Source organism: Callospermophilus lateralis, chromosome 8 (genome assembly GCF_048772815.1).
Source record: "Callospermophilus lateralis isolate mCalLat2 chromosome 8, mCalLat2.hap1, whole genome shotgun sequence".
NCBI classification, from domain to species: Eukaryota; Metazoa; Chordata; class Mammalia; order Rodentia; family Sciuridae; genus Callospermophilus; species Callospermophilus lateralis.
Window position 1 is genome coordinate 68,698,511 of NC_135312.1, and position 22,340 is coordinate 68,720,850.

Below are 22,340 nucleotides of genomic sequence, written 5' to 3' on the forward strand. Positions count from 1 at the left end.
TCAGCTGACATGTAGCACAGAACCCTTACACTGAGAAATTAAAACCTTTGCTAAACTGTCAGAACAACCCATTTTCAACTTAAATGGTCTGAAAATTGAGAACTCAAAATTACTCAAAACTCAACGGTAAATTAAAAAGTCAACATGATCATTTGAAAGGGCCCAAACATTTCTCCACAATAAGTACAATTTTCACTGTAGCAGAATATAGCATGTTCATATTGATTAGTGCACAATGACTCAATTTATGAGGGAGAAAATATAGGCTCAGAATGTTTGTTGACCTTGAAAGTTTTCATACCAGCTATAAGCCCAGGGAACTTGCTGTATCTCATTAGAGTATTATGTAAACCCCTGATGACACTGGACACAAACTCACATTACATAGTCAGGACACTTATTGCTGGTTGTTGTATTGAGTTCTGGACAGAAGTTTCCTCCCAAAAACTCATTATGCTGCAAAGCCTATGTGACACAAAGAATAAGATATGATGATTTTAAATTTCAAAAACTTCCTAAAGAATTATCACAATGAAATCCTCAAGCTTAATCTTTACTAGTATTTTTTATTTCTTCTTTTTAGTTATATATGACAGTAGAATGTATTTTGATATATTATAAATACATGGAGTATGACTTATTCTAATTAGCATCCTATTCTTGTGATTGTACATGATGCAGAGTTACACTGGTCATGTACTCAAATACAAGGCTAGAGAAGTTATGTCCAATTAATTCTATTGTCCTTCCTATCCCCTCTCCCTCTCTTCTCTTAGCTTCCCTTTGTCTAATCCAACGGACTACTATTCTTCCCCTCCCCACTCTCCCTTGTGGGTTAGCATCCACATATCAGACAGAACATTCAGCTTTTGGTTTGGGGGGATTGGCTTATTGAGCTAAACATGATATTTAAAAGACAAACCAAGCTTCATATTCACAGTCTGTCATGGCAAAGTGATTAAAGTTATGAATCAAGAGGTCCAGAGTTGGGATGATGTTTTCAATTAACCAAGAAGAAAGACCTCTTGTTAGATGACCCCATAGCCTCTTCCATCTTCTCTCCCTGTGACCTCTACAGTTTTATAAGTAAAATGATACATTGTTGGTCATTGAAAACTGAAGACTTATTTTAATGACACTTCTTCTTTTCAATAAAAGCATTTACAATGAATGATAGGTGGTAGAATCTTGGTTACACTGTATTAAGACACTGTTTTCTTTGGAGTTGGTTAGCTTGCTAGAGCCAATAGGGCTGAGTGTTATATAACCTTTGTTCCTCTTATAATTTCCCTTTGAACATGATCTACTATTCTAGTCTCCCATCTTCTTATTTCCTTATTAAATGCAAACAATGTTTCACATCATTATTTCTACTTTACTATGAGATTTATTCTCCCCACCCTTCCTCACCCTCAAACAACAGGCTGATAGAAGGAAACCACAGATGATGTCCTGACCTTGTGCTAATGAAGGCTATTAGAAAATCCTCATTCACTGCTCCTGAAAGGACATTCCTGGGTGGGAGGTGTCCACAGGTCATAGCAGGGAAGGCTGGGTTTTATTTTCACTGTTCCCATCTTGGAGAAACACTCACAGGTGTAGTAAGGACAGCTTACCATAAAGCCATAATATGGAATGCTGAAGTACTGAAGCCAGGGGAACTGAGATCTTCTGGTTCCAAAATACAAAGACACACCTGAAAGAATCTGCACAGAACAAAAGTATGAATTAGAAGAGTCCAGAGATTTCAGGAGATGCCTTTTGATATCTCTACAAACTTCTCCACATTACTGCTGGGAAGAGCTCTTGAAATCCTTTGCACTTATTCTAAACATTAATCTTCCTTTACATGTGTACACCTCTGCCTGGCAAAGGATGTTCATGGTTTTAAGTTAATAAAAATATATAATCATCTATATTATATATTCCATTTATTTGAAATATCCATATTGTCAATACTTTGTCCTTAACTTCCTCTGCACCAATACACAATGGAAGATTAAGAAATACACTTTTCTCTTGGTATGTAAGAGAGATCAACTCCAGGACACATGCATACAGATACCTAAATCTGCAGATACTCAAGGCCCTTTATTTCACAATAGCATAGTATTTGTGTGTAATCCCAAGTAAATTCTTCATATTTAAATGTATATATATATATATATATATATATATATATATATATATATATATCCTTTGATTTTAAATTTGTTCCATATTTCTTATAATACCTAGTTGCATAGAAATACTATGTATGTATTTTATACCATAGATATATAACTTATACATACTAAATAGTTTAGAGAATAATGAATAAAAAACAAAAATTGTGCAGACACAGTACTTGTTTTGTATGTTTTGTTTGTAGTCAATTGCATCTTATAATCCATAAAGTATGTATTTGAAGGGCTGACTGCACTCACTATTCTAATTATATCTCTACCATGTGTTACCCCTAAAAATCTTAGAAATCTAGAAACATATACAGAACATTCCTGAGCAACACATATCCCTCTTTACTTCCATTCATCAATAAGTGTTGTTATTTACAAAGTTTGCATGTTGTATCCATGATGTTAATAATAATTTGGGCCTCATAATTGCAGGTTTCAGGTTACCCAAAGCCTAGAGCTGAGAAACAGCAGAATGCAGTGTAGTACAGCAGAATACATAGTGAATCTCTTCATTTAAAGCTATAAAAAAGCAGCATTGTAATGCTGACTCAGGAAGGAATGCTGGAGATGAACTAGAGGGACTGCTAAGGAATCCACATAATATTTGTCCTAATTTGTACAGGGTATGTTGGGCTATGCATAGCAATGATAATGTTGGTGTACCTGTGTATATCAGAATTGATTTAACAAGTGCCTGATGCATAACATGGCAATCCTGAGTGAAATGCAATTTCATGACTAGCTTTTAAAATTCTACATGGAAACCTTTAAGTAAAAAAATCAATCAAGTATCAAATAAAACAAAACATCTTATTTTATTGAAGTACATTTTTGTTACAGTAGATGATATAAAAACAAGACATCACTTTTTTAATGATATTCATATTCATATTCATCTCCAAATTCAGAAACAGAAGAACTCAACTTTGGCAATAGTATGTGTTCAGCTATGTTGGAATGGTTAAACCCAAATGAACCCCAATATTATGGATAACTATAACTCAATAATAAACGATTCTTAATAAGAATATGTGCTCCATAAATGTCATTGAAAGACATCTTTTCCTTCTGTAGGTTGAGCATGTCTGCATCACTGACATAATAGTGGAGGGAATGTGATAATTTGTTCAGTTTATCTGTTGATTCATCTAAGTGAGGGCAAGATTTAGGAGCATGATAGATTAAGCAACTTTTTTTAAAGCATAAAACAGAAATATATTAATGTAAGAGATTCTCAGTAACCCACACAACAGGTGACCTAATACTATGGACTTTAGAATTTTCCAATAAATTTTAAAGCATTTTCAAAATGCAAGAGGCATCTGGCTAGACCCCCCTAATACACTTCTCAGGGAGCTTGACTTTCACCTTGGGGAGTAGTGAATCCAACCAAACCACCTCTGCTGCTTACACAGCTGGCAGTTCTCTAATACCAGCATGAAAGGCAGGCAGAGAGCTATGTTTTTTGTGAGGGAATCAGCCAATTTTTCTGGGTTTTGAAGTCCCAACCTATGAAGGTTTTATATGTCACCAAGAAGTCCCTTTTAAAAGCTCATTATTGCAAATTAAAACCACCCTAAGATACCATCTCACTCCAGTAAGATTGGCAGCCATTATGAAGTCAAACAACAAGTGCTGGCGAGGATGTGGGGAAAAGGGTACTCTTGTACATTGCTGGTGGAACTGCAAATTGGTGCGGCCAATATGGAAAGCAGTATGGAGATTCCCGGGAAAGCTAGGAATGGAACAACCATTTGACCCAGCTATTGCCCTTCTCGGACTATTCCCTGAAGACCTTAAAAGAGCGTACTACAGGGATACTGCCACATCGATGTTGATGTTCATAGCCGCACAGTTCACAATAGCTAGACTGTGGAACCAACCCAGATGCCCCTCAATAGATGAATGGATAAAAAAAATGTGGCATTTATACACAATGGAGTACTATGCAGCACTAAGAAATGACAAAATCATGGAATTTGCAGGGAAATGGATGGCATTAGAGCAGATTATGCTAAGTGAAGCTAGCCAATCCCTAAAAAACAAATGCCAAATGTCTTCTTTGATATAATGAGAGCAACTAAGAACAGAGCAGGGAGGAAGAGCAGGAGGAAAAGATTAACATAAAACAGAGTCATGAGGTTGGAGGGAAAGGGAGAGAAAAGGGAAATTGCATGGAAATGGAAGGAGACCCTCATTGTTATACAAAATTACATATAAGAGGTTGTGAGGGGAATGGGAAAAAAATAAGGAGAGAAATGAATTACAGTAGATGGGGTAGAGAGAGAAGATGGGAGGGGAGGGGAGGGGGGATAGTAGAGAATAGGAAAAGTAGCAGAATACAACAGTTACTATTATGGCATTATGTAAAAATGTGGATGTGTAACCGATGTGATTCTGCAATCTTTGTAATGTTTTGAATAACCAATAAAAAAAAATAAATAAAAGCTCATTAGTAAGTACATGGGGCCAAAGTTAAGTAACTACATTAGAAGCTAGCAAAAAAGACTGGATAAGAGGAAGAAGAAAAGTTGCACATTCTCTAATGTAAACTGTATTTCAATATATAACCTCCTTGAATCTTCAGAGACCCACCCACAATCCTCAAAGCTGGTTTTACATGACAGAAGGTGAAGGGACAAACAAGGGGAAAAATTCTGTCCCAGAGAAGCACAGTTCACACTCACCAGCATAAAAGTAAAATAGGTGTCCACAACATTTCCTTGTATAGAGACTTTGCTATAGCCTGCTGCTAGAGCCAGGGTCATGGAAATGGATGAAAAACCAAAGACAAGGAGGGTAAAGGTCATGACAAAGAAAGTCTCCGTCCGTGGCTTTGATCCTTAAAGAAAAGAAGGGATGAGTCCAGCTGGTGTAGCTCCCTGTGTACTTGTAAATATTTATTGTGCAAATATCAGTATAATATTAAGCAACAGTAAGAGAACAAAAATAATCATCCTCTGTCCTAACACCCTGGGTCACCAATTTCATTATTTCCCTCCATATAACTGAGAGGGGGTATCACTAAGTCCTCATAGACAAATTGCCACATGGCTCTGTGATTGCGAATAGGGCTGTTAAGTTCTTAAAGTAGTTTATAATTATCATGAGCTAATGCTTTGTGTCATATGATCTGAAGATTGGGAACAACTGCAAAAACACTGATAAGAGTTCAGGGCTCCAGATTCCATGAATAATTCTTATCACATACATATATTTCGAAAATGGAAAATTTAAGCTCTATCAATGATTCAAACTCTATAGTGGGTTGTTAAAGAAACTTTTGTTGTGTGTGAATGTACGTGTTTATGTGTGTGTTTGTATGTGTGTATCAGTGAAAATTATGGAAACGATAACTCAGTGAGTCTGGGGTAAACCCAGAGTATAATTCACAAATGATATTGTCCACTTCATCAAACAAGTAATTTCATTAAATCAATAAACCCCAAAGTCATCATCTTTATCTAATTAGAAAAGTAAACAGGAAGAGAATATATGAGTATAATGATTTCTTATCTCTCTATATATGTCTCTACAGATATTAGAGGTAACACTTCCTATTGATATTTTATCTCTATATTGAAATATATACAGAGAGAGAGAGAAAAAATGTAGAAAAAGGCAATAAATATCCTGGCTCCTAACACAGTTTCAAATAATTTTATAAATTTGGACCATATTTGTGTAAAACACACAGCATATGTATAGTTTTATAAGTGGGGATAGGTAAATTACCATTTTATAAGAAGTTTTAATAGTTCAGTTGGGAAAAGTCTAGAAAAGAATGTCCACATTAACCAGCTATTTATAGAGTACCCAATAGACACATGCTTTCTCTCTTATAGATTGCTTTGCCATTTGGGGAACAAAATACATGTTTGCAAACAGAAGTTAACTTCTCCACATATCCAAAAGTAAAGACACATTCTCTTTGTCTTGTTACTTACCGGCCATGAAGTATAGTGTATAAATAAATATAAAACTTGTCAATATCATCTCGAGTAGTAAATCAAGCAAAAGACTTCCAAAGAAATAAGATGACACTCTGTAATACCCACTGATGGACTCGTGTCTATAGAATAAAAACATACACCACACAGGCCAGTTTAGTTTAAAAAGGCACAGCCCCAGATAAGATGCTGTTCAGATTCCTGCTGCCACCAGGTCTAACCCTGCAGCTGCCCACAAGCTCTGTGCTCATCCCCCAATGTCTTTCCCCATCTTAGGTGCATCCTCTCTGGGACATCAGCCCCATATTATAAACCTCTCTCATGGAAGCACCCTTTCTGCTTCCATCCCCTCTGGCCCCCCATCACGCCTCCAGAAACACAGTCTGCATTTCCTCACTCTCCTCTGAGCCTCTGCTTTTCCTCTGAGGCTAGCTGACTGGAAAGAGCTAATCTCAGTGGTAAAAGAGGCTTGGTAAAAGAGGCTTTTCTGACTTGGCTTGGCCCTCTGGTGCAAGCCTGTAATCCCAAAGGCCCTCGAGGCTGAGACAGGAGGATTGCAAGTTTAAAGCCACCCTCAGCAAAAGAGAGGTGCTAAGCAACTCAGTGAGACTCTGTCTCTAAATAAAACACAAAATAGGCATGGGGATGTGGCTCAATGGTCAAAAGCCTCTCAATGCAATCCCCAGTACCCCTCCCCTCCAAAAAAGAAGCTTTTCTTCTTCCCATCAGTGAATATGAAGGTGAACTTGTTTTACTCATGACAAAGAGAATCTCCATCCATAGCTTCGATCCTTAAAGAAAAGAAGGGATGAGTACAGCTGGTGTAGCTCCCTGTGTACTTGTGAATATTAATTGTGCCAATATCAGTATAATATTAAGCAAACAGTAAGAGAACAAAAAAATCATCCTCTATCCAACATAGATGAAGATCCCAAAACCTCTTTTCAAATCTATTCTGATGTTGAAGCAAGAAAATGATCATGCCTTTCAACAAGATACCCTTGTCAGATACCAAACCTTAATCTTTGCTATTCCTAATGCCTCTCTTTCCAAATTGCAAACTCTTTCACCACTACCTTCATTCCTTCCCTCTGTGGTGATCCCACTCCTGGGCATGTAGGCATGGGCAAATCTCCTCCATCTTTGAAAACTACAATGAACAAAACCATCCTGCTTTTTCCTGTAAGCCTGCCCTCTGGCTCTCTCCATTCTTTGATCCACTCAGGGCTGCGCTTGGCCACATACTTTGTAAACTCCATATCCCATCTCCAATTTGTTACTTAACACTTAAATATCTACCAAAGCTCCTGAATTTTTCTTGAGAGGGGCTTTATGACCTATTACTTTCTCAAAACCAAAGACAATTCTCAACCCTTTTATTCCTCACTTTCTCTGCAAAATGGGGACTTGCTGACCACACCCAAACCTTGATATTTTTTTCCCTTAGTAGAAGACCTCATGTGCTCTTGGTTACCACTCCATTGAAGACTGCTTTTCTCAAATAATGTTGGTAAACTATATATACTTTAAAAGCTTTTGTTGTACAAGATAAATAGACACAATTTAAATATGACAATTTTAAACATAAGATATGGGAAAGAAATGAGAAGAAAATAAATTTTCCAGTTATCCCCATTATGAAATCCTTGGCCCAATTCTGGATGTGAGCAGTTTGCCCACCAGGCTGCAATGCCCCTTCCCTAAACAGAGTCCAACTCACACAAACCGCTTCTTCTGGATCGTGAAGAGATCCACTGCCAATGTTCTTCTGCGACACAGGTAGACCATCAGAAAGAAGAGCATCAGTGCTCTGTCAAGAGAAAATGGGAATAAAAGCAGCTCAGTCAAATCAGAGCTCTTAGGGTGGTTTCGTCCCTCAGAACTCCTTCCAGAATTAATGTAAAATCAAAGACATTTTTTAAAAAAGTGGAACTTTTCCATTTAAACAGACAGGAAAGCATCAGCCCATCAGGGCTCTCCCTGAGTGTCCTCAGTGGTGCCCTGGTTACTCCACAGTATAGTACATATTGAAATTTCTGTGTCGACTGCTGTGCACTGACTTGTATTCACTAAAATTCATATGATAAAGAAATAACCTCCAATGCAATAGTACCGAGAGGTACATTTTTAAATTTTATTTATTTATTTATTTTGTAAGGAAATGACAGTGGAATGCATTACAATTCATATTACACATATAGACCACAATTTTCATACCTCTGGTTGTATATAAAGTATGTTCACACCAACCCGTATCTTCATACATGTACTTTGGATAATGATGTCCATCACATTCACCATCATTTCTAACCCTATGTCCCCTCCCTTCTCCTCCCACCCCTCTGCCCTATCTAGAGTTCATCTATTCCTCCCATTCTCCCATCCCTACCCCACTATGAGTCAGTTACCTTATGTCAAAGAAAACATTTGGCACTTGTTTTTTTTTTGAGATTGGTAACTTAAGTAATGAGGTTTAGGCAAGGTCATGAGAGTGGAATCCCCATGATGGGACCAGTGCTCTAGTAAGAGCAAGAAACCCCAGAAACTCTATGCCATGAGAGATCAGGATGAAGGTGCCATCTATAGGCAGAGCGGGACCCTCCCAGGAGCCTACTGCTGGAAGGGAGCTCTGAACCCAAACTCCCAGACTCTACAACTGAAACAAAACAAAGCTTTGTCCTGTAAGTTCCCAAGTCTGGTGCATTGCTATGACAGCCTGTGCTAACACTTAGGTTATAAAATACTTTCACCTTGAATTTAACTCACAAAAATCCCAAATATCATTCCTAATGTACGAAGAGAAACTTTAAATTAAATAGAGCTCCAAAGGGTTAAGGTATTCAATTCAATTTGGTTTTGAAGTGAAGTAACAAAAGAGTAAAGGCATGTGGAAAGAAAATGCCAGAACTACACAACACCACCAGAAAGCCTGGACACCATCCTTGATTTGGAACAACCACCTTCCTATGGGGTTTCCAAAGTGATAAAAAAATCAAACTGATGTTTATTCATAATAAAAATCAATTTGATCACCTGTGTGAAGACTGTTAATATGTATATCAGTAAAATAATTGAGGGTTAGCAAGGAAAGTGTTCGGCTAGTTTATATTTCAAGTGAAATAAGGATTTCATGGGAGTTTGCCAACATGCTTAAAACATGGGCTTCCCTGCCTAATCAGACACCTAAACTGATATTACTATAAACATGTAAAGAGAGGATATATGTACATCATTTAAATTACTTAAAAACAAGAGAAAGTTTTTCAAATGTAAACACAAGTGAACAATTCCAACTGCCTTAAAGAGTTTATAGGGGGATCCAACATGGCGGCCGGCGAGGAAGCTGCACTTTCAATATCTCCACATTAACGGGATCAGAAACACCAATTAAAACAGCTACATTCTACCTACTGAGGATCTTCTAGCAAAATTCAGTTGAAAGGAGACCTGCCGAGAATTAGTAAGTTTATTAGACGTGACAGTTTGCCCCAGACAAGTGAAACTTGACCGGCAGCGCGGGCTCAGAGTCCAATCCCGCGGCCACCCGCCGCTTCTGCAAGCGGCAGGCGGCCCAGAGCAGCGCGGCAGAAGGGTCCCCGCCCAGCCAGCAGACAGCTCCCGCCATCCCGGCTACCCTGGCGGCCCTGCTTTCGCTCGGCGAACAACCACCCCACCCGGCTGGTTCTTAGCCACGCGGCTGCAGTCACCCGGCTTTACAAGCGGCCCCCGGCGGCCCTGCTCGGCGAGAAGGGTCCCCGCCCGGCCGGCAGACAGCTCCCGCCATTCCACTCTTGTTCTGCAAACAGCCACCCCGCCCGCTTGGTTCTTAGCCATGCTGCTGCAGCCACCCGGCTTTACAAGCACCCCGGCGGCCCTGCTCGGCGAGAAGGGTCCCCGCCCTGCTGGCAGACAGCTCCCGCCATTCCGCTCCTGTTCTGCAAACAGCCACCCCGCCCGCCTGGTTCTTAGCCATGAGGCTGCAGCCGCCCGGCTTTACAAGCGCCCCCGGCGGCCCTGCTCGTCGAGAAGGGTCCCTGCCCGGCCGACAGACAGCTTCCGCCATCCCGGCTACCCTGGCGGTCCCGCTCTTGCCCTGCAAACAGCCACCCCGCCCGCCTGGGTCTTAGCCACGCGGCTGCAGCCACCCGGCTTTACAAGCGCCCCCGGCGTCCCTGCTCGGCGAGAAGGGTCCACGCCAGGCCGGCAGACAGCTCCAGCCATCCCGCTCTTGCTCTGCAAACAGCCACCCCGCCCGCCTGGTTCTTAGCCACGAGGCTGCAGCCGCCCGGCTTTACAAGCACCCCCGGCGGCCCTGCTCGTCGAGAAGGGTCCCTGCCTGGCCGACAGACAGTTTCCACCATCCCGGCTACCTTGGCGGCCCCGCTCTCGCCCTGCAAACAGCCACCCCGCCCGCCTGGGTCTTAGCCACGTGGCTGCAGCCACCTGGCTTTGCAAGCGCCCCCGGCGGCCCTGCTCCGCGAGAAGGGTCCCCGCCCTGCCGGCAGACAGCTCCCGCCATTCCGCTCTTGCTCTGCAAACAGCCACCCCGCCCGCCTGGTTCTTAGCCACGAGGCTGCAGCCGCCCGGCTTTACAAGTGCCCCCGGCGGCCCTGCTCAGTGAGAAGGGTCCCTGCCCGGCCAACAGACAGTTTCCGCCATCCCGGCTACCCTGGCGGTCCCGCTCTTGCCCTGCAAACTGCCACCCCACCCGCCTGGGTCTTAGCCACGCGGCTGCAGCCACCTGGCTTTACAAGCGCCCCCGGCGGCCCTGCTCTGCGAGAAGGGTCCCCGCCCTGCCGGCAGACAGCTCCAGCCATTCCACTCTTGCTCTGCAAACAGCCACCCCGCCCGCCTGGTTCTTAGCCACGAGGCTGCAGCCGCCCGGCTTTACAAGCGCCCCCAGCGGCCCTGCTCGTCGAGCAGGGTCCCTGCCCGGCCGGCAGACAGCTCCCACCATCCCGGCACTCCTGGCGGCCCGCCCGCTCTGCGAAGGGTCACCCCGCCCGGCTCTTAGCCACGCGGGCACCATCTGCCTGGCTCTGTGGGCGCCCCCGGCGGCCCAGCGCAGCCAGAAGGGTCCCCGCCTGGCCCGACAGAAGGCACGTGCCCTTCCGGCTCTGCTAACGGCCCTGCCCACCCGGGAAAGGGCTCCCCACCTTGAGAGGATGGGAAGGAAATCTAACCAAGCCTCTATGAATTAGCGAACTGGGATCTAAAACCAGAGATTGTGTCAGACCAGAGACAAGCCAGTTCCACCTCTCCCTTCGGTCACTCCTGCAAGGAGCCAGGGGCCCGCCATAGCAGAGAGGGGAAGTCACCAAAGATCGGCCAAAGAGATTCCTTCCCAGCGGATTCTAAATTAGCAGGAGCGGCGAGGGAGCCGGCCGGAGCTGGCGGGAACCGCGGCAGCGGCACGGGAACCGGCGGGAGCTGAGGCGGCGCTGACGCAGGAGCCGGCGGGAGCCGCGCGGCGCGGGTCTCCCAGCTACAGCTCCCACCAGTGCTGACAACTGAGGTCTCTTGCACCAGATAAGGGGGCGTGGCTACCAGAAGGTAAGCAAATTTGCTGGGGGTTCTCAGCCCCAAGCTCTACAAACTTAGGGCCTGAGGGAGGCAAACAAGGAGAGTGTGCCCAGGCACTAATGAAACAGCTGCTCCACGCGTATGCAAGGTAGGCGGAACCGTGACCACTGACAAAACAGGCCCAGTGGCCCGCCAGATACATCGCCCCGGTCGGGGGAGGGGCAGAGCCGCCACCAGCGCCTTTTAGGTAGACAGATCTGCAACCGACAGACAGAACAGGCCTAGTGGCCAGCGGAGGGGCAAAGCCGCTGCTCACGCCTGCAAGGTAGGCGGACCTGTGACCACCGAAAGAACAGGCCCATCGAAAGTACAGGTACAGCGGCCTCCTGGCGTGGAAGGCACATTGCCTCAATTGGAGGAGGGGCAGAGCCACCGCCAAAGCCTGTGAGGGAGACTTTGCAGCTATACAAGAGCAATATAAATATATAGGGGGGAAAATCAATAACACAACAGTTTCACCAAGCAGAAAGAAACGCGATCAGTATGAAAAGACAAGGAAAGAAAGGACCACAAGCAATGCAGGTCAACTCAACTTTAGAAGAGGTAATATCTGCAGCAGATGGAATGTCAGATAAAGAATTCAGGATATACATGCTTCAGATGATCTGGAGTCTCAAAGAAGACATTAGACAGCAAAATCAGACAATGAAAGACCACTTCGACCACTTCGACAATAAATTACATAAACAAATCCAAGAAGCAAAAGATCAATTATACAGGGAGATAGAGGTTATAAAAAACAAACAAACAGAAATCCTGGAAATGCAGGAAAAAATAAACCAACTTAAAAACTCAATTGAGAATACTACCAGCAGAGTAGAACACTTAGAAGATAGAACATCAGACAATGAAGACAAAGTATTTCAACTGGAGAAGAACATAGACAGCTCAGCAAAGCTGTTAAGAAACCATGAGCAGAACATTCAAGAAATATGGGATAACATAAAGAGACCCAACTTAAGGGTCATGGGGATACAGGAAGGTATTGAGGTCCAAACCAAAGGAATGAGCAATCTATTCAACGAAATAATACGAGGAGAAAACTTCCCAGACTTGAAGAATGAGACAGAATCCCAAATCCTAGAAGCCTACAGGATGCCGAATGTGCAAAATCATAAGAGATCCACACCTAGACACATTATAATGAAGATGCCCAACATACAGAATAAGGAGAGAATTTTAAAAGCTACAAGAGAAAGGAAGCAGATTACATTTAGGGGTAAACCAATCAGGATAACAGCTGATCTTTCAACACAGACTCTGAAAGCTAGAAGATCCTGGAATAACATATTTCAAACACTGAAAGAAAAGGGGTTCCAACCAAGAATTGTGTATCCCGCGAAATTAAGCTTCAGGATGGAAGATGAAATTAAAACCTTCCATGATAAACAAAAGTTAAAAGAATTTGCAGCTAGAAAACCAGCTCTTCAAAACATCCTCGGCAAAATATTACAGGAAGAGGAAATGGAAAATATCAATGAAAACCAACAGCGGGAGGTAGTACAGTAAAGGTGGGGGGGAATAATCAAAGAGGAAAACAAACCATGTTTAGTAACATAAATAAACAAATATGGCTGGAAGAACAACCCATATCTCAATAATAACTCTAAATGTTAATGGCTTAAACTCACCAATTAAGAGACACAGGCTAGCAGAATGGATCACTAAACAAGACCCAACAATATGCTGCCTTCAGGAGACGCATTTGATAGGAAAAGACATACATAGACTGAAGGTGAAAGGTTGGGAAAAATCATATCACTCATATGGACTTCGGAAACAAGCAGGAGTGTCCATACTCATTTCAAATAAAATAGATTTCAAGCCAAAGTTAATCAAAAGGGATGAAGAGGGACACTACATACTTCTCAAGGGAACCATACACCAACAAGACATAACAATCATAAATATATATGCCCCAAACAATGGTGCAGCTATGTTCATCAAACAAACTCTTCTCAAGTTCAAGAGTCTAATAGACCACCATACAATAATCATGGGAGACTTCAACACACCTCTCTCACCACTGGACAGATCTTCCAAACAAAAGTTGAATAAGGAAACTATAGAGCTCAATAACACAATTAATAACCTAGACTTAATTGACATATATAGAATATACCACCCAACATCAAGCAGTTACACTTTTTTCTCAGCAGCACATGGATCCTTCTCAAAAATAGATCATATATTATGTCACAGGGCAACTCTTAGACAATATAAAGGAGTAGAGATAATACCATGCATCTTATCTGACCATAATGGAATGAAAATGAAAATCAACGATAAAAGAAGTAAGGAAAAATCATGCATCACTTGGAGAATGAACAATAGATTACTGAATGATCAATGGGTTATAGAAGACATCAAGGAGGAAATTAAAAAATTCTTAGAGATAAATGAAAACACAGACACAACATATCGGAATCTATGGGACACATTGAAAGCAGTTCTAAGAGGAAAATTTATTGCTTGGAGTTCATTCCTTAAAAAAAGAAAAAACCAACAAATAAATGATCTAATACTTCAACTCAAAATCCTAGAAAAAGAAGAGCAAAACAACAGCAAAAGAAGTAGAAGACAAGAAATAATTAAAATCAGAGCTGAAATTAATGAAATCGAAACGAAAGAAACAATTGAAAAAATTGACAAAACTAAAAGTTGGTTCTTTGAAAAAATAAATAAAATCGACAGACCCTTAGCCACGCTAACAAAGAGAAGAAGAGAGAGAACTCAAATTACCAGCATACGGGATGAAAAAGGCAATATCACAACAGACACTTCAGAAATACAGAAGATTATCAGAAATTATTTTGAATCCTTATACTCCAATAAAATAGAAGATAGTGAAGGCATCGATAAATTTCTTAAGTCATATGATTTGCCCAGATTGAGTCAGGAGGATATTGACAACCTAAACAGACCAATATCAATTGAGGAAATAGAAGATACCATCAAAAGACTACCAACTAAGAAAAGCCCAGGACCGGATGGGTATACAGCAGAGTTTTTCAAAACCTTTAAAGAGGAATTAACACCAATACTTTTCAAGCTATTTCAGGAAATAGAAAAAGAGGGAGAACTTCCAAATTCATTCTATGAGGCCAACATCACCCTGATTCCTAAACCAGACAAAGACACTTCAAAGAAAGAAAACTACAGACCAATATCTCTAATGAACCTAGATGCAAAAATCCTCAATAAACTTCTGGCGAACCGGATACAAAAACATATCAAAAAAATTGTGCACCATGATCAGGTAGGATTTATCCCTGGGATGCAAGGCTGGTTCAATATATGGAAATCAATAAATGTTATTCACCACATCAACAGGCTTAAAAATAAGAACCATATGGTCATCTCGATAGATGCGGAAAAAGCATTCGACAAAGTACAGCATCCCTTTATGTTCAAAACTCTAGAAAAACTAGGGATAACAGGAACATACCTCAACATTGTAAAAGCAATCTATGCTAAGCCTCAGGCTAGCATCATTCTGAATGGAGAAAAACTGAAGGCATTCCCTCTAAAATCTGGAACAAGACAGGGATGCCCTCTCTCACCACTTCTGTTCAACATAGTTCTCGAATCACTGGCCAGAGCAATTAGACAGACGAAAGAAATTAAAGGCATAAAAATAGGAAAAGAAGAACTCAAATTATCACTATTTGCAGATGACATGATTCTATACCTAGCAGACCCAAAAGGGTCTACAAAGAAACTATTAGAGCTAATAAATGAATTCAGCAAAGTGGCAGGCTATAAAATCAACACGCATAAATCAAAGGCATTCCTGTATATCAGCACCAAATCCTCTGAAATGGAAATGAGGACAACCACCCCATTCACAATATCCTCAAAGAAAATAAAATACTTGGGAATCAACCTAACAAAAGAGGTGAAAGACTTATACAATGAAAACTACAGAACCCTAAAGAGAGAAATAGAAGAAGATCTTAGAAGATGGAAAAATATACCCTGTTCATGGATAGGTAGAAGTAACATCATCAAAATGGCGATATTACCAAAAGTTCTCTATAGGTTTAATGCAATGCCAATCAAAATCCCAACGGCATTTCTTGTAGAAATAGAGAAAGCAATCATGAAATTCATATGGAAAAATAAAAGACCCAGAATAGCAAAAACAATTCTAAGCAGGAAATGTGAATCAGGCGGTATAGCTATACCAGACTTCAAACTATACTACAGAGCAATAGTAACAAAAACAGCATGGTACTGGTACCAAAACAGGCAGGTGGACCAATGGTACAGAATAGAGGACACAGAAACCAATCCACAAAACTACAACTATCTTATATTCGATAAAGGGGCTAAAAGCATGCAATGGAAGAAGGATAGCATCTTCAACAAATGGTGTTGGGAAAACTGGAAATCCATATGCAACAAAATGAAACTGAATCCCTTTCTCTCGCCATGCACAAAAGTTAACTCAAAGTGGATCAAGGAACTTGATATCAAATCAGAGACATGGCGTCTGATAGAAGAAAAAGTTGGCTATGATCTACATACTGTGGGGTCGGGCTCCAAATTCCTCAATAGGACACCCATAGCACAACAGTTAATAACTAGAATCAACAAATGGGACTTACTCAAACTAAAAAGTTTTTTCTCAGCAAAAGAAACAATAAGAGAGGTAAATAGGGAGCCTACGTCCTGGGAACAAATCTTTACTCCTCACACTTCAGACAGAGCCCTAATATCCAGAATATACAAAGAACTAAAAAAATTAGACAATGAGATAACGAATAACCCAATCAACAAATGGGCCAAGGACCTGAACAGAAATTTCTCAGAGGAGGACATACAATCAATCAACAAGTATATGAAAAAATGCTCACCATCTCTAGCACTCAGAGAAATGCAAATCAAAACCACCCTAAGATACCATCTCACTCCAGTAAGATTGGCAGCCATTAGGAAGTCAAACAGCAACAAGTGCTGGCGAGGATGTGGGGAAAAGGGTACTCTTGTACATTGCTGGTGGGACTGCAAATTGGTGCGGCCAATTTGGAAAGCAGTATGGAGATTTCTTGGAAAGCTCGGAATGGAACCACCATTTGATCCAGCTATTCCACTACTCGGTCTATTCCCTAAAGACCTAAAAAGAGCACACTATAGGGACACTGCTACATCCATGTTCATAGCAGCACAATTCACAATAGCAAGACTGTGGAACCAACCTAGATGCCCTTCAATAGACGAATGGATAAAAAAAATGTGGCATTTATACACAATGGAGTATTACTCTGCATTAAGAAATGACAAAATCATAGAATTTGGAGGGAAATGGATGGCATTAGAGCAGATTATGCTAAGTGAAGCTAGCCAATCCCTTAAAAACAAATGCCAAATGTCTTCTTTGATATAAGGAGAGTAACTAAGAACAGAGTAGGGAAGAAGAGCATGAGAAGAAGATTAACATTAAACAGGGATGAGAGGTGGGAGGGAAAGGGAGAGAGAAGGGAAATTGCATGTAAATGGAAGGAGACCCTCAGGGGTATACAAAATTACATACAAGAGGAAGTGAGGGGAAAGGAGGGAAAATATAAGGGGGAGAAATGAATTACAGTAGAGGGGGTAGAGAGAGAAGAGGGGAGGGGAGGGGGGAGGGGGGATAGTAGAGGATAGGAAAGGCAGCAGAATACAACAGACTCCAGAATGGCAATATGTAAATCAATGGTTGTGCAACTGAAGTGATTCTGCAATCTGTATATGGGGTAAAAATGGGAGTTCATATCCCACTTGAATCAAAGTATGAAATATGATATATCAAGAACTATGTAATGTTTTGAACAACCTACAATAAAAATTAATTTAAAAAAAAAGAGTTTATAGAAAACTTTTTATTCATGCACATGAGAAGGTTTATTTGAAACCTATACATCATCACGCTTTCCCAGCCTATATCCATGTTATAAAACAGTTATCCTCCCTACAAGCAGTAAGTACACTTTACTTCATTCAGATGTGTGTGTGAATGTGTATTTTCAATTTAAATAAACACTCTACATCACCTCAAATCACCCACTTAAGTCCATCCTTTTCCACAACAGCCTCTCATCAACAGAAAATTATGGTGCAGCCTGGCTTCTCTCGACAGACATTTATCGCACCTAAGAAATGAATAACTAAGAGGGCAGGCTGTTTTAAATATGAAAGTTCATCAATAATTAAAAAGGATGGAAGAGACAAACAGCCAAATAAGTTTTAGTACCTAGTAAACCTAGTATCAAGCTAAAGGTCCATGGGGAAACAATGGAATAGAAGAAAAATTCAATTAAATTTTTTTCCTCACATTTAACAATACAGTAATATTCATAATTCTTAAAAAAGGAAACAGTAAAATCACTTCTAAGACAGAAGATGATTTACTTCATAATAAACAGGTTTTTATTATGGAAAATGTTTAATGCACTCAATGCTTTTTAAGGGGGCAATTCATATGCCATGTATAAATACAGATTAGATTTATTTTTATTTATAAATTGACAAACTATACTCAAACATTTGTGGAGCACAAAGTGAAGTTATCCTTCAAGAATTCAATGCTAGTTGGGTATGGTGGCTCATATCTGTATTCTCAGGCACTCAGGAGGCTGCATCAGAAGGATTACAAGTTCAAGGCCAACCTCAGCTATTTAGGGAGGCCCAAATCAACTTAATGAGAATGTCTGAAAAAATGAAAAGAACTGGGCTAGGGATGTGGCTCAAGCGGTAGCATGCTCGCCTGGCATGCATGTGGCCCGGGTTTGATCCTCAGCACCACATACAAACAAAGATGTTGTGTCTGCCTAAAACTAAAAAATAAATATTAAAAAATTCTCTCTCTCACTCTCTCTTTAAAAAAAAATGAAAAGGACTGAGAAAAAAAATCCCTAGAGAGTAAAATGTCAAAGAATAATAAAATTAGTCTATTATGGAGATCCATTACTTTTAAAGTTCATATACTTTAATTTTCATCATTTTTATGGTGAGAACATTTGGAGTTTATGCTCAGCAATTTTGAATTCTACACTATTATGTACTGCATTCACCACCCTGTTCAATGTATCTCAATAGAAAGAAGATCCTATTCTTCCTGCCTTCCTGAGATTTGTACCTTTGACCTTCACATACACCATTCTGGCATACACCATTCTACTCTGTCTTTAAAAGACTAAAAGTGTCAGAATTTACATATAAGCAAGAACATGTGGCTTTTGTCTTTCTCAGTCTGGATCACTTTACTTAGCATAACGTTCTCAATTTCATCTATGGTGTCACAAATGGTAAAACTCCTTTCCTGTGGCTGAACAGCATTCCCTGGGGCATTCACCCATTTTCCTTATCTGTTTGTTAGCTGACAGACACTTAGATTGATATCCAAATTGACTGTTGTGCACAGGGCTACAATGAACACGGGAGCGCAGATTCCTCTTCAACTGATTGACTTCAAATATTTTGTGTGAACACCCTGAAGTGGGATTAATAGAACCAATTTTTTTTTAAAAAAAAAACACATCATTTTCCTAATTTGTTTAGCTGTCACAACAACACATTAAGGCTATAAAGTCAAAGTAGCTCACGCTCTACACAGGATTCAAACCCAGTTCCTCAGTTACATAGGTAAGAGGAATTGCTAAGACACCATTTGATTCCAAGAAAAGTCCTAAACCACTGGCCTTCACAGCAATGTCAAATGAAGGATGGATATTCCTGCCCCAAGAAAGTTCTAACCCTGTGGCTCCAGAGAAGAAGCTGAGACTTCATTTTCTTACCCAAACAGTCATCACTAATCACCTGATCATCCAAAGCAGAGGTAGATGAACCACACACATAGAGGGCTACTCTCACATAGTCCAAATATTCTTAAAAAAAGTAGATAATGATAGTCAAAAATGCAAATTAAAATAAGGTTAGTGTCCAATTTCTCCAGAAAACATCTGAAGAAACGATTACACTCATGAATTTCTCTGAAGTTTTTGACAAAAAGCTGTGGTGGTCAGCTTTTCACTTCTTTCAAACTGCAGTTGATGACAGATTCTTCAACACAGTCTTCTTGCTGCACAGTATACATGTTTCATGGCCTCAAAACCCTGTGATTCTGCTGAGCTTTGTTAAGAAGTAGCCTGTACACAGGACACAGACACTAACAGTTGTAAAAAACAAATCCAGAGATCTCTTCCTGAAGAAGGTAAAAAAGTGACTTAACTCTGGAAAACAGCTATAATAGTCATCTTTTTGTAAGAAAACACCATCTACTTCAACAAAAAGGAAAATTCACTTTAATAAATAAATTTAAATAGAGAATTTTCTGGTTATTTTTCATTCAAAAACAATTTGCCTGTATCCAGAGTTCACTTCAGGCTTTTGGTATGCATCTTGCTGCTCAAACACAGGAGGCTTTTTAAAAAACTGACATGTCTTCCTCTTCTTTTCCTTAGTCTTTTCCGTTCCTCCTTCCCTACCTGTGGGGATCAAGATTAACACTGTTTCTCCCCCAGGACGGTTGTCATGTCCTTCAATTCTTAGGTTTAATTCCCAGTACAAAAACAAAAACAAAACAAAACAACAAACAAAACACCATCTCATTATTTGGATCAGGATCATCATCTGGGACAAAGATCAAGCTCCACTGTTCTCAACAGTAAAATGGGGATGAGACCACTCACTCCTCTGGCCCTTGGGAGTTAACATTAGCCATAGCTGTCAAACATGAAGCTCAGTGCCTAGTGAGAAGTGCTTCTGTATACATGAATTGTGATGAGAACCATGAATTCTGGAATGTTGAGAATCTATGTTAGAACATGAGCCAGCTGTTTAAAATGACACCTAGGAATAAGAGTTTTAAGGACACATTATGACTGAAACTAGAAAGGAGCAGGACAGTAATGTAAGTGCTTTCCATGCAGAGTTAGGAACAACTGACTCCCATCCAAACATCTTACACTCCCAAGTCATGCAAACACCAAAACTGAGGAAACTCACAAACCACCAAAGAAAACAGAGCAAAAGAATATATGAAAATCAAAAACATCTCAGCATAAAAGGCATTATGTGAACTGAGTGCAAAAAACCCCACAAAATGGAATAAAATATTTGTAAATCATATATCTGAAAATGAATGAATAACCCATAACTATAAAGAATTCCAATCATCATCAACAACAAAACACCCCAAAACCAAAGAATGCAACTTAAAAATTGGCAAAGGACTAAAAACAAACATCTCTCCAAAGATCATGTGGATCTCTGTTATTTGAAAACAAAGTAAGTTTTTGTGAGAATGAGAAGATATTGTAACTTTATATGTTGCTGTTAAGAATGTAAAATGCAGTAGGAGAGGCTTTGGCAGGTATTCAAAGAATTACCATATGACCCAGCAATTCCACTGCTGGGTATCTGCTTCAAATGACTGTTGAAAGAAAGATTCAGACAAGTGTGTGCCCACCCATAGAAACATGACTACAATAGTTCAAAGGTGTAAGCAACCCTGATTTTCAGCAATGGATGAGTGGATAAATAAAATATAGTTTCTACACATATATTATTTGGCTTTTAAAAAAAGAATATAACACATGCTACAACTGGAAGAAACTTAAGGACTTCATGCTGCGGAAAATAAGGCAGTCATGAAAAGACAAGTATTGTATGACTTCACATTGATAAGTTTCCTAGAATGGCCACATTCAGAGACAGAAAGTTGCAGATGGTTGCAGAGGTGGCAATGATGAGTATGGGTAGTTACTCTAAGGTGGGTTGAAGATTGCACCTGAGAAGATAAAGAAATGGTCGGCAGTTGGATGGTGTTGACAGGTGACAACATAAATGGACATTTTGGCACTAAACTGTGCACTTCAAAATGGTTAGGATATATCCGTGATGTGTAATTTACACACATACATACATATGTGAAACTGAAAATTAACTCTTCCATTCACATTTCAATACACTATCTGATCCTACCCCATAATAAAACAGCAATGTTTACCCTGTATTGTCATAAATTCAAATTCTGAATGGATTTTCATTAGTTTCATCAAAGTAAGAGCATTTTCACAAAATTGAGATTCAAATTTACTTACCTATTTCGGATTTCAGTACAATCATCTCTCAGCAAAAGGATAATGGTGCCTGTAACCAGTCCCAAAACCAATGTGACAATTATCTTTTCAAAGAGAAAAATGAAAGTTAGAAAGAAAAAATTTCAATTACAAATAAAACTTTTTATTACCTAATCAAATCTCTCACTGAAATACACACTTTAAATGGATTGGCCAGAGTCACTGGGGAATTATCAGACAGTGGTTATTATTAGAACATTTTCTAAATTAAATTCAGAATGTCAGGATTCTGTGTTTTGGGTACTGACAGGACAAGAGAGCAGATGACCTGATGAGATAAGTTTCTTCCCTGTGTCTACCAATCTCTGTCCATAGATACCATACAGGGTTGCTGTGTGAGGAAGGCATATGAGGGAGATGTTTTGGGAACAAAATAAGAATGCTGACTTAAACTGAATTTTCAACTTTCATGCCAGTGAATGTGCGCAGCTTTAAACTTCAAGAGATTCAAATTAAAACAAGATGACTTCACTCTAATTGTGAGAAATAAAGGAAATTTGAGGGCT

General features: G+C 40.3%; 1 protein-coding gene across 1 annotated transcript in view; it reads right to left on the reverse strand.

Annotated features, from left to right (window-relative positions):
- Nucleotides 1-7,843: 7,843 nt before the first annotated feature.
- LOC143642052 (broad substrate specificity ATP-binding cassette transporter ABCG2-like) overlaps nucleotides 7,844-22,340 on the reverse strand; it is a 97,682-nt gene continuing 83,185 nt past the window's right edge. Inside the window, exons 11-12 of the mRNA XM_077110150.1 lie at nucleotides 21,796-21,878; nucleotides 7,844-7,937 (exon numbers count right to left, since the gene is read on the reverse strand). Of these exons, the coding sequence (XP_076966265.1) occupies nucleotides 7,844-7,937; nucleotides 21,796-21,878 (177 nt within the window). The remainder of the gene's footprint in view (nucleotides 7,938-21,795; nucleotides 21,879-22,340) is intronic.